The sequence below is a fragment of the Aethalodelphis obliquidens genome, unplaced genomic scaffold, assembly GCF_003676395.1.
Source record: "Aethalodelphis obliquidens isolate GAN/ISIS:26980383/991018 unplaced genomic scaffold, ASM367639v1 scaffold38, whole genome shotgun sequence".
Lineage (NCBI taxonomy): Eukaryota > Metazoa > Chordata > Mammalia > Artiodactyla > Delphinidae > Aethalodelphis > Aethalodelphis obliquidens.
In genome coordinates, this window is record NW_020837982.1 from 11,367,390 (window position 1) to 11,384,019 (window position 16,630).

The window sequence follows — 16,630 nt, forward strand, 5'->3', positions numbered from 1 at the left end:
AGATATATATATACTTCATCTTCTTTATCCTTTCATCTGCTGATGGACATTTAGGTTTCCATGTCTTGGCTAGTGTGAGTAGTGCTGCTATGAACACAGGGGTGCACAGGAGTGGACATTTTTGAATCAGCCATGACCTGGTTATCATTCCTTATCTTGGAAGGGGAAATTTACCATCTGGTTGAAGGCTCTGGCATTCTGTAGACCACCTAGCAAGTCATTCATTCAACCAATACTTACTGAGTGGCCACTCTCTGCCAGGCACTATGATGGAAAGTAAGATAAACTTCTCTATTTAAGGCACCTGCACATATTTGTACGTTCTTAATTTCACATCTCTGTTGCCCTTTATTTTAAGGGCCTTGACAGTTTTACATAGAAGAATCCCCTGAGCATTAAGCCCTATTTTCCCTCAGGCAGCAGCCCCTGCCACACCTTATCCTCTTATCCTAGTGTGTTTCTTTATAGTACTTGTCATGACCTGACAGAAATAAATTTGCCTATTTGCTTACTGTCTTCTCCATTAGAATATGAGCTCCATGGGGGTGGGGTGTGCTTTTTATACTTATATGGTTGAAGCCCCAGGGCCTAGAACAGAACAAGCACTATAAACCCATAGCTGATGAGTGAAAGACTTTATCAAATCACTTCTCACCTCAAGGTCCAAGTGTATAGTTTTTTTAAATTAAAAAAAAAACCTAGTAGTTATTGTAAATTACAAAAGCAAAAGATGTTGCTTTGGAGATTGTGGATGCTATAGACTGAGTTTTTTTAGTATTTATTTATCTATTTATTTATGCCTGCATTGGGTTTTTGTTGCTGTGCACAGGCTTTCTCTAGTTGCGGCAAGAAGGGGCTACTCTTCGTTGCGGTGCGTGGGCTTCTCATTGCAGTGGCTTCTCTTGTTGCGGAGCATGGGCTCTACGCGCGTGGGCTTCAGTAGTTGTGGCATGCGAGCTCAGTAGTTGTGGTGCACAGGCTTAGTTGCTCCGTGGCCTGTGGGATCTTCCCGGACCAGGGCTCCAACCCATGTCCCCTGCGATGGCAGGCGGATTCTTAACCACTTTGCCACCAGGGAAGTCCCTATAGACTGAGTTTTAAGTTTGGGGCTAGAGAAAAGTCATAATTGCTCATGATATAAATCCCAGTTCCTTTGTAACCTAGCATCACCTAAGTTCAGCCTTTCAGACCAGTGAAAATCTCTCTATATGGTAATTTTTCTCAGAATGTGGGGCATTTTCCAGAAAGTGCTGTCAGTCTTGCATTTGGAGTTATTGCCACCAAACCATTGATTCATTTGCTCACCTGCTGCACTGTGTGGCTTGCAGGATCTTAGTTCCCCAATCAGGGATCGAACCCAGGCTCTGGCAGTGAAAGCGCCGAGTCCTAACCATTGCACTGCCAGGGAATTCCCTCTGTGACTTTCACTGAAGTATGTTAAATGAGTGTTTGCCAAGTGCCTGTTGCTGGCAGATACTAGGACAATCAACATTATTCCTGTGCTCAGTGAGCTTTGGTTCCTTGGGGGAGGTCAGACACCTCCATGACCAAAAGGCCGTGTTCAGTAAGTCTTCTGTGAACTATGCAGGGTTCTACATAGTTCCTTCCTCCTGAGAGGCTTTAGGTATCAGGGAAGGCTTCCTGGAAGAGGTAGCAATGAGTGAGACTTCAAAAGGCAGAGAAGAATGCAGGCTGGCCCTAGGGAGCAGCTGTAGCACATCGGGCAGTGGAAGTCAATAAAAGGCCCAGAGAGGAAGGGAATTGTCCATTTGGGGTACACAGTGGAGGGTCTGATTAGACCCAGCTAGGTAAACTGCAGGACGGAGACAGGAGAAGTGGGTTGGAGTTGCTTTGGGAGGCCCTTGAAGGCCAGACTTCGTAGTGTGTATTTTATCACAAAAGCAGTAGGACGCCAAAACAAGTTTTGTTGCCCTTGATGCTCTGTACACAGTGGGATTTTAGAAAGGTTATTCTGATGGCGGTGTGCACTGCAGGGCTGGAACAAGAAATTTGAGGGAGAGAAGTTCAGGATGAGGGAGAGAAGATCAGGAAGGGATACTTTGGACTGGGGAGATTCAGGGGCAGAAGACTGGAAATGTATTTGAGAGTTTATGAAGGGAAAGTCTTTCAGATTACATTTCACGTGAGTGAAGTGAAAGCTGGGGAAGGGGATGATGAAGGGTGAGTTGACGAGGCTTTTGTGCCTTCCTGACTAGGGGAGTAATGACACCATTGGCAGAAACGTGAAACCCTTTCTGGAAATTTCAGCTGTGGCAAATGGAGAATCTCTTTGAGGTTTAGACACAAAGAGCTGGAGGTGGTGATGGGAATCTCGTGGATGTATCCAGCAGGCCATCAGTAACTAGCGGGCCTCTGGGAGTCCCTTGCCCAGCTTGATTGATGCCCCTATAGCTTAGCAGAAAACAGTTGGCCAAAGAGATATGGAGATCAGACTGAATCAAACCTTTGAGGTGTCTGCTCCCCTGATTCACTAGCTTCTTCACATGCCCCATCTCAGAGTTTTCACGGCAGGCCTGTGTGCACCGCATCCCCTTTTGTGAGTGTGTGAAGTGGCTGGAGTCCACATTCTCATTGGCTGGAGTCTGTGTTAGTGTCCAGACCTCTCCTAAGGCAGCTGGTCAACCCCTCCTCTTCCAGCGTTGGAACCTGGCCTCTGTTTCCCGGGTCTCAGAGTTTGTGGTAGGGAAGATGGGATGCTCTCAGGGACTGTGACGTTTGACCACCTTGGCTTGATCCAAGAAACACCTTGGATTGGGACCCATGCCTCAGCAAACCCCTTCCTAATGGTTTATGAAGGCAGAGGGTGGGGCAACCTTCACTCACCTTTCTACCTTCACAAAGCTGATTGTAACTTCTGTTCCCCTTAGAGGCTGCCTTCCATCTTTACCTCCACTTTATTTCTCTGGGATGGACAAACTGGAAGCAGGGAGTGGGAGAAACTTTGGAGAAAACTCAACCAACACAGAGGAGGGAGATCAGTACAGGGCTTTGATACCTCTGAGAGCCCTGCCAAGCAAAGGCCATTCATTAAGATGGGGCCAACACACCAGTCCTGACAAATACCAGCTCTGGTCCAGGCTGGGTGGGAGGGGTGGTGGCTTGGAAGATGATGCCCACATTTTCTGCAGGGCCTGGCCTGCCATTAGGTGACTCAGTGTGTTTCCCAGGACTTGGCAGGGACCAGAGCTGCAGCCTTTATTTGCTCTTGGGGTGGGACTGTTCCTTCTTGGCACCAGATGTACAGGAAGGCCTCCCTGCTCATCACCTCTGGGGCTCTGCTTTCCTGGCTGAAGCTGCGCCCTGATGGATGAGGTCACAGGCTTCCATGATGTCCCAGGTCACTGGGCTTGCACTAAGACCTGCTTGGGTTTAAACCTCAGCTCCCCGAGCCTCAGTTTTCCAGTATATAAAATGCATGTAATAATTTTAGCCTCCCAAGCTGCTTGTGAGGAAATGTATGTAAAGCTCTTAGCACAGGGCTCTAGCCCAATAAGTAGTCGTTATTAATAAGTGGCCTCTGACGTTGCGGAGCACAGGCTCTGGACGCGCAGGCTCAGCGGCCATGGCTCACGGGCCCAGCCGCTCCGTGGCATGTGGGATCTTCCCGGACCGGGGCCCGAACCCGTGTCCCCTGCATCGGCAGGCGGACTCTCGACCACTGCGCCACCAGGGAAGCCCATCCCCTTTCTTGAGTGGCAGTAGAGTAGTGGTTAATAGTGTGGTTTCTCGAGCTAGATAATCCAGACTAGGTGGGTTTGAACCTTGAGTCCTCTTTTTTCTAGTTAAGTGACCTTGGGCAACCTCATCTTACTGGGTCTTGGTCTCCTCTTTGGTAGACTGGGAATAATAACAGCACCTATCTCATGGGGTCATTGTGAGAATTAAATTATGCAAACCAAGCACTTAGCACAATTGCCAGTACATACAACAAAAGTGAACTACTCATTATTATTATTATCATGATCTTTTCAGAGTCTAGTTCGAGGTGCCATCCTTCCCACAATCCCATTAATTGCTTCTTAGATTTTCATTGATTTGGACACCTCTTAGAATCTATCTTGCACTGCTCCTGTTTATGTCCATGCCCTCAAAAATATAACTGGACCTCCCAGGCTCACCTTGTTCTCACCTTGAGACCTTACACATCACTGTGTCCTCACAAACCCAATCCCAAGAGCACTGACATCAGAGAGAATTATGTTATACATTACACAGCAAAAGTTCCGAAAATTGTTTTAAAAACAGCTCTATTTCTTCAAGTTTTCACTCCCTAAGCAGTTGCCCATCCTCCTCTATCTCAGCCAGTTCACCCCGCCCCCCCTTCTCCAAGTCTTCTGGAGGGGAATATGTATAAATAAAATGGATTCCATTAGTTGGGGGCCCAAGGGAATGAAAACACATACATACGCATATTTACATGAATAAATATACGCTTAGATATATAAAATATACAAGTGGAAATATTTATATTCCCTCGGTCCCCTCAACGAGTTCAATCATTCATTCAGCAAATATGTGAGTTCCCACTTTGTGCCTGGGACCAAGCTATCTGCTGGGATAAAAAAGGAATGAGGCTCCGGTTCTCATGGAACTTACATTTTTACTAGAGGAAGACAAGAAGTAGTATAAAATTTCAGCTAGTGGGAATGCCGTAGAAACAACAGAGGTGTTCGTGAGAGGGAGTGACGAGGGGGCTAGAATACGCCTGAATTGGGTGGTCGAGGTGGACTCAGAGGTGAAATCCGAGCCGAGGTTCTTCTTATAAACTGGAACACTGAAACAGACACTTGGAGGACTTGATGGCTGAAAACCGGGAGGCAGTTGTCATCCACGGTGACGCCACCTTCCCGAACGTAGAGCCTTTTTGGGGAACCACGAAGGTCGCAAACGATACGCAGTGGGGCCCAGAACACCGGCGCAGAAGGCCGCCGCCAGCTTGACGTCAGCGCGCCGGGCCCGGGGCGGCCCGGCCCCCCGTGACACCATTCTCGCCACAGCCCCGCCCAGGCCGCCCCCGCGCTCGCGCGCATGCTCAGAGCCCCGCCTCCGTGCGTCACAGAATGGCCTCGGATACCCAGGCAGCCTCTGACGTGTCGGGGAGGAGGCGGGCGCGGAGGTGCGCGGAGTGGAGCTCAAGGCTGCGGAGGGGAGAGGAGCTGAGCGGCTGGGCGGGCCTGGCCAGGCCAGCGGAGAGGAGACTGCGGTCGAGCGGTGGCGAATATGCGCTTTTGACATTATTGGAGGTGAGCCTGTGGTGCGGGGCAGCTCCCGAGGGTGCCGCGCCGAGTCGGCGGTGCCGAGGCCTGTCCCCGGGGAGCCTGCCAGCCCGGGGGCTGTGTCCGAGGCCCCGCTGGGCCGGGCCCGGGTTCCGGGGCGACCAGTCCGGCGGTAACTGTTCCAACCGCTCTTAACTGCCCCCTCCCGCCCTGGTCCGAGGTGTGGCCCACCGGGGCGCCTGGAATGGAGCGAGCCGGGCGGTCTCCCTAGGCTGTGCCCGTGTCCGCGGGTGGGGTGAGGGATGGCGGGGACGAAGGGCGGGACGTGGCACCATGGGCCCGGGCGCTGGTGGCGCAAGGAGCGGCTCCGTTGGAGGTGGTGGCGGCAGCTTAGCCATCCTCCTCCACCGCCCCTCCCCCATCCCTTCAGCTGTGGGGGGTGGTTCGGAGCCGGGTTGGATTTAGAACTCCCCGCGGGAGAGAAGCGAGGGGCCAGAGCGGAAGCAGCCCACCTTGGGCTCCGGTGGCATTCCCGTGACTGCCTGTCCCAAACTGCTCATCACCCCTCTTGGAGTTCAGAAGAGTGTCACCAAACGGGTTCGGGTTGCTTGTGCTGGCCTTTCTTTTTTTTTTGTTGGTAAGCAACGAAGTAATCCTTTACGTTTTGCCAAGGAACTGAGGGTTCTTTCACTCCTGATAATTTTGTTACATTTCTGTAGCGCCTTTACTCGTTTCAGAATACTCTCGCTATCTCCTTTGAACCTCATCACCTGGTTGGTGGCTGTGCCTGATTCTCTTCTCGCCATTTGACGGATGGGGAAATTGAGACCAGATGGGGTGGGGGCTTAAGTGATTTCTACTGTGGATTCTACCAGCCGGTGAGGGGCTTCGCTTGGTCCAGGATTTACATCTCCCGGCTTGGAGTTCTGGTTTCTTTTTGTGGGATTTTTATACCCTTCTCAGCTAGAAAGCAAAGTAGAAAGTTTGCCAAAAATATACCAGAAGCTAGTAGGAGATGTGTTCGAATGTTTTTGAGCAGACCTACCTAGGATAAGAACTGCTACTCATTTGTGAGAGAAATCCTACACTGGTACTTGGTCATGGTTGCTGGCTAATTATTTTGTCTGATAAATTGTGCTGCTTTTAATCCATTTATGAAACAGGGTAATGGCTTTGCTAAGTCATGAAGTTGGTGGGGGTAAAATGCAGCATTAAGTCATGTGTTGAAGAGAATAAAGGGGAACTAAAATACCTCCTCTGAATCTTTATTAAAGTTATTATTTAAAATCAGAGATCAGAAGGAACAACAACAACAAAAAACCTTTGGTTAGCCCTGGTTGAAGTTGACTGGGTCCAGATAGAAATCTTATGCAGCAGTTGTTTTTTGTTCTGTTTTGGCTTTTTAAATTAAGTAAATTGAAATTGGATGAGGAACACTTAAGTAGAAACCTCAGTAAAAACCTAGATTGCTTTTGTGACATCTCCAAAACTTATTTTTATTCTCATTTTAAGTCATACTGGGATAAATTTGGTTACTAAAGCTTAAAATTACTTCTGACGTAAGTTTCTGAGCACTTCATAAGGTAGAAAAAGAAGTTTGATAGGACCAAAGGGGAGACCATATTTATGATTGACTTTGAAAAGGTTAAAATTCTGTATGTGTCACCTTTGGGAGTAGAAGAATTTTGGTAAAAAGGTATCTATTATCTATTGTGAGTTCCAGAAGAACTCTTCCAGTCTCACTAGTCCATTCTACAACTATTAACAATGAGACAATATCATATGAAATGGATTTTCTTAGCATTGCAGAAAGAATAGTTTCTTTGTAAATATAGCATTTGGGACAGGCAGTTTTATACCCAAATGAGTTGATTTGTCAGTTGCTAGATATCTAAAGGTCACATACAGTATCATAATGCCCCATGTAGAAGTTGTCATACTTCTGGGGTTCACACTCCATCTGTATGGGACAAGGTATTGAGGGAAGATTTGGGTAGTGCGGAAGAGTATATAATTATCTACTTTCATTTCAGCTTCAGAAGATTGTAGATGTGTCATTAAAGCTTTTTCTTTTTTTTGGTAGCAGTATAGTTTTCTGTATTGACTTTCTGTAGTCTAATATCTCCAGTTACATAGTTTCATATAACACAGTGGACACATCCTCCTGCTGTAACTTGAAGCAAAATGAACAGATTGTCTTTATAGCCCCTGAGAAGGTAGCAAATTTTTGTTATTTGTAAAAAAAATCCAATTTCTGTAAAGGCTGAGTCTCATGAATAAAATTAGAGTGATAAAGCTGGATAATAACAATTAGGCAGTAGAAATGAGGTATGACCACAAAGAAAGAGCTTTTTGTTTATTTTTTAATCTGGTTCTTCAAGGCTATTCCAGAAGAGGTATTAGAAATGTTTTCAGTAATGGTGGTATCACTGAAATATGCACATAGCTTGCAGAAGTGATTAATTTTAAGGAATCATTTGTATGTTCTAAATTCTGAAGTACATTTATTTTGTGGTTATACTTCAAAGGTCTGCAACTGAACGACCAGTTTTTAAAAATAATTTAACGACGCAACTAAGACCTGGCGCAACCAAATAAAAAAATGAAATTTATGCTGCGTTTACTGTGCCAGACTCCGTACTAAGTACTTTCAAATGTTAACACACTTAATCTTCATAACAACCCTATTTTAATTATTATCTCCATTTTACAGGTGAGGAAGTGGGTCACTGAGTGGTTAAATAACTTGCCTAAGGTCAACTAGTGAGTAGAGGACTCTGATTCCAACCTGGGCAGTTTGGCTCCAGGGTCAGGGCTCTTAACTGCTATGCTGTGCTGCTCCTACCACTTGTTACCCTCTTAAGTGTTTTTAATTGGTTTGTTTGGAAAAGCTGATGGTCATTTTAGTAAAAGGCTTCTGGCATAGATTACTGTTTGAGGGACCAATAAGTGACTTGTAAAAGTAGCCTGTTAATTAGAAAAATTGTAGTCTGCGTTCAACTCACATGAGATTCAGTGAGAAAACAGAAGCGAGTGTGAAATAAAAACACATATTAAAATAATTTGGCTAGAATTATTTGATGCTGAGCTAAGTAGTTGGACAAGGAAAATACAAGAAATAGAACTAGATTCTCAAGAAGTTTCACACGAAAGGCTATTTAAAACCTGAGTCGCCAGGGGACACCGATGGAAAAATTGGTAGTTGTATTAAGAATACGGCCCTATTCAAGAACCAAAAAACAGGGACAAATGGACACTTTATAGTATACCCAGAGGTGTAAACAGTGAGATTCCTCAGGGAACACTACTTAGCTAAGCACTCTTCAAAGTAATAACAGCTGTAGGTCCTCTGATACTGTATAAATGGGTCAACAGCAACAATGAAAAACAGCCTCACACAGAAAAGTTTCAAACTGGGCATGTGAACGATAACATTTCTAGATAAAAACAACCCTAACCCTATTTGTAGAAGGGTTGGCTCCACATTCAAATACATTCAAGTAAATGTTAGATGCCAAGGGAGGCATCTAGTAGTCATTATGAACTTCTATAAGGACTTTGGCCCATGGACCAATCGCCAGAATCATCAAATACTGCACAGTAACAGGAGTACTGGAAACTGTAAAAGTATCCTACCTGCGAATAGAATGTTGACATGCTGAAGTAGCATCAGTCACTGAACTCCAGAAAGGCATGTTTGTAATCTAGAGAAGTTCCAAAGCAAGACAACAAAAATATTTAAGGGATCCAGATGGCTGCCAAGTGAATACAAAGCTAAAAGGACAAGAAATATTCACTTTGAGAAGACCAAGGCTGAGAGGTATTATCATCAAAGTCTACAGAATTAGGGCCCAAAAAAGAATACAGACTTGTTTACCAAATCCTAGAATCTTTAAAGGGAGCAACACACTAAACGTAAATTTAAGACCAAAAAGTACTGTGTTTTGATTTCTCTGGAGTTTCCAACTTGCTTTTTTTTCTTGTTGACACAAGAGTGATGTCCTTTTATCATAACCTCAGATTTATCCAGCTTCCCAGTCATGGTGTCTGTTATGGGGTTCCTCCTTTTTCCTGGAGCCATCCATCTGGACTGAGTGACTCTCGGGGCGTGATGGACTAGGCTTCATCTTGGGATGTTTCTTCTTTGCAACTGGGTTGGAGCCACTATTTCCTATAGCCTGTGCCATCCAGGTCTTGTTCTCTCTTTTGTAGCTGTCTCAGGAGATGTGTAGGAGGTAACCCTCCTGAGTTCTTGTATGAGAAGAGTTCTCTCATTTCCTGAATTACCTGTTTCCTCTAGGTTCAGTAGGTCCTAGGATTTTCTTACTCATGCTGCTGGCTTTTCTCATTTGTCTGGTGGTTCTTGGTTGTCCATTTATATTTAAGAATTAAGGGCTGGACAGTGATTATTTTAGGTAGCTAGTGTGCAGCGGTTATCGCCGAGGCTCGCCCCAGTAAGTCCCAGCAGCTCCCTATTCTGTGGTGTGGAGCCTATGCTGAGCTTTATAAGTGACTGTGAATGTGGCTTGGCCTGCCTCAGACTGATAATTTTGTCTAGCCGAGAATGATAGGTTTTATAATCTTGATTTAATACATGGTGGTGTGTTGTGAGGTAGAAATAAACTGCCCACACATCTTTTGACTTACACCATTTCTGAAATGGGAATTTCGATATTAATAGAGGAAAGCAGTACTTTGAAAGCAAAGAAGGAATAATAGGAAAAAAAAAAGATTATAAGTCAGATTCAAATATTAGACTTCTACGGCGTTCCATGTTCCTGGTGAGGCAGAAGGGCTTTATTAAGACACAGGTCCTGCCCTTGGAAACTACCTGGAGAGACACAACCTTTCATCGCTCTTCAAATATTGCTTTTTTTTTTTTTTTTCGGTATGCGAGCCTCTCACTGTTGTGGCCTCTCCTGTTGCGGAGCACAGGCTCCGGATGCGCAGGCTCAGCGGCCATGGCTCACGGGCCCAGCCGCTCCGCGGCATGTGGGGTCTTCCCGGACCAGAGCACGAACCCACGTCCCCTGCATCGGCAGGCGGACTCTCAACCACTGCGCCACCAGGGTAGCCCCAAATATTTCTTGTTTAAAATAAAGTAGCAGCAGAACTTTGCTTCTTGTGTCCCTTAGATCTTCATAACATTTTGCAATACCATAATTTATTGATTGTGTATGAGAAACTGAATATTTGAGCTGCACATTGATACATGGTTGCCAGTGTTCCAGTGGCGGATGTGTCTCTCCAGATTTGAGGACCAGCACCCAGGAGCTTCTTTACGGCTGGATTCATAGATTTCAAATGTAATTAACTTTTTTTTTTTTTTTTTTTTGCATTTTGGGAAAATACCTTATGTAGAGAATTCAAGGGACACAATGATTGTTGCCTCACCCTGAGACGCTTCTCTCATGTGTCCTGTAATTATATCTTCAGCTGGGTTGTCAAGGAGACTTAGGCAATGAGTCGGAGGGGTTTTTGATGCCATGTGGTGATGCCCTTAACTGCTCTGGATACTCTTCTGAGATACAAATAAACCTCTTGCTACTGGATTAGCCTCATCTTCATTCACACCTTACTACAAATTAAATTAGAGTTACAAATAAGATTATCCCTACATCTGGGGAAATTGAATAGGAATTGGGAACTTTGATGAAGAGTTAGGATTATAGAATTAATCAGTATTATTTACTAACCAGTATACATATTTGAAGAAACAAGTCAGCTAGTATAGTCCAAACCCTTATTAGATGAAAAAACTGAGACTTTAAGAGATTAAGCAGATTGCTTAATTGCCATTAAGGAATTTAATGGCAGAGTGGAAACCCTAGAACCCAGTCTCAGCAGGACTCCTAACTGTGGGTTTTACATTTTAGTATGCTGTCATGCTATAACGGTATCTTCAAGAGTAGAAAAACAGACAAAAGTGTGCCAGTGTAGGGGTAATAAGATTAGAGGAGGGTGCATTTGGTGTACTGAATGTTTATCCAGCACTTAGCAATGTCTGACACATTGTGGGTGCTCAGTAAACGTCTGTAAGCACTATGTACTTTCTCTGAGCAAAGTGCTGTGCTTAGTGCCAGGAAGAGATGCCACGTATGTCAAGGACCATCTCTTTTCAGAGAACTCTTAGGCTGATTGGTAATTTAAGGTAATTAGAAGATTGACTAATATGCCAAAAGTAATAATAGACGATGTGGTCAGAAAAGACTTGACTAAAACCGTAAGAAGTCACAGTAGGCCGCAGAAGCATCACACTAAATGTATATATTGATAGTTACATTTTAATTTTATTCAACTAGAAGCCATTCTTGTGTCTCTTCGGTATACCTACCCTCAAGTTGAATTTGTACTGTATTTGTTCTTGTCCATGTCTTTTCCAAACATTCGTGAGTAGTGAGTCCTGCTGGATGAATTCCGTATTCTCTACAACTTCAAGTTTTAATTTACTTTTAAAATTTATTTTTGGCTGCTTTGGGTCTTCATTGCTGTGTGCGGGCTTTCTCTAGTTGTGGCGAAAGGGGGCTACTCCTCGACGCGGTGAGATGGCTTCTCTTGTTGCAGAGCACGGGCTCTAGGCGTGTGGGCTTCAGTAGTTGTGGCACGGGCTCAGTAGTTGTGGCGCACGGGCTCTAGAGCGCAGGCTCAGTAGTTGTGGCACATGGGATTCGTTGCTCCGCGGCATGTGGGATCGGACCAGGGCTCGAACCCGTGTCCCCTGCATTGGCAGGCGGATTCTTAACCACTGCACCACCAGAGAAGTCCCTATTAATTTACTTTTAAAGCTGGCCTTGAATTCTTGCTACCCAGTATGGATTAGGTTGAATCAATTTTGGTTTAATTTAATAAATATTATTGAATATCTGCTATTGTGCAGGCAATGTGCTGGGGTTGAAATCAGTAAGAATAATACACAGCCTAGTAGGGGGAGGTGTAAGCAAATGCATTATTATGTGGTAAATATATGCATGAAAGCATATTCATGGGGGCCAAGAGTTTGGGAGATTTTAGTGCTGTCTGGGTGAGGACAGGAAAAGGTGACAGCTAGGTTTTAAAGGATAAATAGGAGCTTTCTAAATGCACAAGGAAGGAGAGCTATTCCAGGGAGGGAAAATATCCAGACCTGAAACAGAATGGTGCATTAGGACACTTTTGAACAGTATTGCTGGAATATAAAGTAGGATGCTTGGGGAGAGGGTTGTGGGAGGTAAGACTGAAACACTTAGGTGTGAATCTAGGACAAGCCCAACGTCTTTGGTATTCCATTGGGCCTGACAGTCAGTTGGGAATTTTAGGTAGCCAGTCTAAATGCAAGGTTAACTAAATATATATACATATACATATATATATATATATATATATATATATATATATTTTTATGGTACGCGGGCCTCTCACTGTTGTGGCCTCTCCCGTTGCGGAGCACAGGCTCCGGACGCGCAGGCTCAGCGGCCATGGCTCACGGGACCAGCCGCTCTGCGGCACGTGGGATCTTCCCGGACCGGGGCACGAACCCATGTCCCCTGCATCGGCAGGCGGACTCTCAACCACTGCGCAACCAGGGAAGCCCAAAACAGATATTTTTTAACCCACTCTGAAAGCCTTGGGAGAAGAACCAAGGTGAAAGAACATTGAAGTTGGAGAATTAGTGGACTTATGGAGGAAGCTTGGGACTTAAAAGATAATTAACAGGAAATTTTTAGAAATGTAATGATAGTAAATTATTGGGAATGTGGTCCCTGATCTCCTTGAAAGGCTACCTGGTATAAAATGTTTCAAGCAGGTGTTTTGAAGCAATTGTACAACAGAGAAGGGCATGCAGCAGTAGCAACTCTAACAGTAAGCTTGTTTTCTGTCACCTGATTCCCAGAAGATCAGTTCGCTGTGAACCAGCTGCAGGATGATTCTGTGGGGTCAACTCCCCAGAACCTAGTGCCGCCACCAGAAGCGCTTCTCGTGGCTTCCGTGACTTTGTTCATCTCCTCTCCTGACCCCGTCCACAATGCTGGTGGTCCCTGTGAGTGGGGCAGTGAAGTGATTTAGGTGCCTGAGCTTATTGTAATAAAGAGTTCACTGATCTTAGAATCTTTCGTGTTTGACTCCCTCCAAAATGCTGCAGATTTAGTGTTGTCCTAGACTTTATACTTTTACTAAGATTCCTATGTTCTCTATTAATTTATTTTCGTCTTTAATATTTCACAGGCTTTCTTGATCATGGATGGTGAAGATATACCAGATTTTTCAAGTTTAAAGGAGGAAACTGCTTATTGGAAGGAACTTTCCTTGAAGTATAAACAAAGGTAATGTTGAAAAGCATCCTAAAAATAGGAGAGGGCTTTGGAATACATAATCTCTAGTTTGTGCCTTTTTTTTTTTTTTAGCAAAGCTAAATTTAGAGTTTCTGATATAGGATTGGGATTCTAGAAATAGTCATAGCATTGCTTGTATATAAATAATATAAAAATGACATAAATCCTTATATTACTCGAATTATTAAAATAGTAAGAAAACTGTCATTTGTGATTTCTCCTGGTAGTTTACCTCCTTTTATAAAGCTTATTACTGCTCTTGGCCATCTTTGGCCTGCTCGGTGTACAGATTCTGCCTCATCATTTTGGTCTTTTGGAGATTCTGATAAGCTCTCTAGGGCTTCATAGGGTAGACTTTCTTCAGGCAGGTGTTATCAGTGTCTGGAGCCAGCAAAGCTTTGAGGGAGGGGCAAGAGCTTCAGGGGTATATGGAGCCTTTTATAAAATCTTAATCATTTCAGTTAGTTGGGAAAACTTGTAGATAACCTTTTAAGTACCAAAACTTATCTTAAATTTCTTTTTAAAATGAAATCTTTCTAAAATATATATACATCTTCCAACTTTGGTTAACAGTTTAGTAAGACTTATCAGACCTTTTTTTTTGGGGGCTGCATTGGGTCTTCATTGCTGTGCACGGGCTTCTCATTGCGGTGGCTTGTCTTGTTGCGGAGCACAGGCTCTAGGCTCGCTGTCTTCCGTAGTTGTGGCTCGTGGGCTCTAGAGTGCAGGCTCAGTAGTTGTGGCACGTGGGCTTATTTGCTCCGCGGCATGTGGGATCTTCCCAGACCAGGGCTTGAACCCTTGTCCCCTGCATTGGCAGGCGGATTCTTAATCACTGCACCACCAGGGAAGCCCTGTCAAACCTTTTATTCCTATTTCGCTGTTGTTGCTGAAGCCAGTTACTGTACTGTGCTAGTGGATATGGAAAGTGTGCGTCTATGGCAGGGGTTCTTAGTCTTTTTGTGCCATAGGTGCCTTCATAGGCTGGGGAAAGCCTATGGACCCCTTCTCAGAATAACATTTTTAAACGCATAAAATTGAATAATAGAATTACAGAGGAAACCAATTACATTGAAAAAACAAATCTAAATGTTAAACTAATTTGTGGATAGTAATATGTGCTTCTTTATCAATATGTTAAATAAGAAAGGGGTGAAGTGTATAAAAAATGAATCCTTTTGAGGCTTATAATTTATTTTCATTGAATCCTGAATATAGAGTAAGAGATGCAAAATAGATGGCCTTTATTGTTTAGTATATTTTATGGTAGCATAACGTTCAGGCAAAAATTATTGAATTGATATATAATCATCTTCAGGATGATCCTTATGCTTCCTACTATAACTGATCTTTCCCGCTTTGTTTCTGATTAGCTTCCAGGAAGCTCGGGATGAGCTAGTTGAATTCCAGGAAGGAAGCAGAGAATTAGAAGCAGAGTTGGAGGCACAGTTAGTACAGGCTGAACAAAGAAATAGAGACTTGCAAGCTGATAACCAAAGACTGAAGTATGAAGTGGAAGCATTAAAGGTAATTGTGGCAGTAAAAGCTGGTGCCTCATTTGCTGGGTTTTATTAAAATGAGAAATACATTCTTTTAGGTGGAGCTTAAGAGCAGCAGGCAACATAAAAATGTAAAAAGGCCTAAAGTGAATTTTTGACAAAAACTGTTTGCTTTCATGGAACCAAGGGAAAGGTGGTTTAGAGTTCAGGAGTTCACTTGGAGACTGTAGCTGTCAGTTTTTTAGCTGTAATGTTCCTAGCTATAATATTACGCTGTAGTTCGTATAATTTTCAAAAGCTGCCTGATTATTTGCTTTGACAGAGTACCTCATTGTGTGGCACTTTAAAATTATATTTGTATGAAATACACATTTATTTCATTATGGTTTGTAGTCCCTTTAGTTTTGGAGTTTAGTTTTTAAAAATTCCCTTCTAACAAGGAATTTTCAGGAGTGAAAGATTAACCCCTTTTTGCTGCTCTTCCTCACATGCCTAAGCCAGATGCTTGGGGTATTCCTGTGTCGGGGCAGTGGGGTAGGTTTGGGGAAGGTGAGGTATAGGGAATTTGAACTCTTGTCAGTCAACTTCTTTGTGCTTACCTGGGCTGCATTCAGCCTAAGAACCCGGAGGTTCCCCCACCAAGATTGAGGTTTTTAAGGCAATGGTTTCACTATTTTACCTCTTTTCAGAGAGATCATTATTAAATTTCTTTGAGAGGAGAACGATTGACTAATTTTATATGAGTTAAGGCACTTGGAATGAATGTGTCATTGATTTTAAATAGTGTAAAAAGGAGAGAGGGGTACCATCAACTCAGATTGTGGGTGAATCTCTTGGATCCCACCCACCCCTGTCCCACCCCTTACTTAAGTTACATCCTTTATTAAAGAAAACTATATGTTAATGACACATGCTTTCCTTCCTTATACCCACACCTTCAGGAGAAACTGGAGCATCAGTATGCACAGAGCTACAAGCAGGTCTCAGTATTAGAAGATGATCTAAGTCAGACCCGGGCCATTAAGGAGCAGCTACATAAGTACGTGAGGGAGCTGGAGCAGGCCAACGACGACCTGGAGCGGGCAAAGCGGTACGTGAGCGGTGTGCCTTCTGTTGCAATGACCGAAGTTGGCAGTCAGTGATTAGAATTTGGTTTTAGGCTCGACCTATCACCTAGATCCTAGTTCCAGAGCATTTCCTTTTGGTATTTCATGTCACCTGTAACTCGTCACATTGAAACTTACCAAAAATCCTGATCTCCCCAGATAATGCTCTTCCAGGCTTTTCTTTCTGGTTTTCCTTTTTCCTTCTTCTTTCAGGTACCATTGTTGATCCTGTTGGTTTTTCTTTAAAACATGACTCATTCATTCCTCCATCTTCCCTGTATGTTCTCAGTACTACCACACTTCTTGAAGGTCCTCACATCTTATACCTGAGTCCTGCAGTTAATTCCTAGCTGATCCGTCTTTAAATTTTCACTGCTTTTTATTCTCTTCTGTTTTAATACTGACCAATGAATTGTCTCAAAATAATGCTTTTATTATGATTTTGTGGAACAGCCTATAGTGGCTTGCCGTCACTTTGC

At 43.9% G+C, this 16,630-nt stretch overlaps 1 protein-coding gene across 9 annotated transcripts in view; it reads left to right on the top strand.

Annotated features, from left to right (window-relative positions):
* The window catches only part of NDEL1 (nudE neurodevelopment protein 1 like 1), a 55,866-nt gene that overhangs the window by 10,668 nt on the left and 28,568 nt on the right, over positions 1–16,630 (top strand). For 8 of the 9 annotated variants that reach the window (XR_003438030.1, XR_003438031.1, XM_027131031.1 and 5 more), the window contains exons 1-4: positions 5,075–5,264; positions 13,440–13,537; positions 14,920–15,073; positions 15,987–16,135. Coding sequence is in view for 7 of the 9 variants with exons in the window: in XM_027131031.1 (XP_026986832.1) it covers positions 5,082–5,264; positions 13,440–13,537; positions 14,920–15,073; positions 15,987–16,135 (584 nt within the window). In the remaining 2 variants the exon portion in view is untranslated. Of the gene's footprint in view, positions 1–5,074; positions 5,265–13,439; positions 13,538–14,919; positions 15,074–15,986; positions 16,136–16,630 lie in introns of those variants that run through there. The other variant, XM_027131033.1, reaches the window with a different exon arrangement.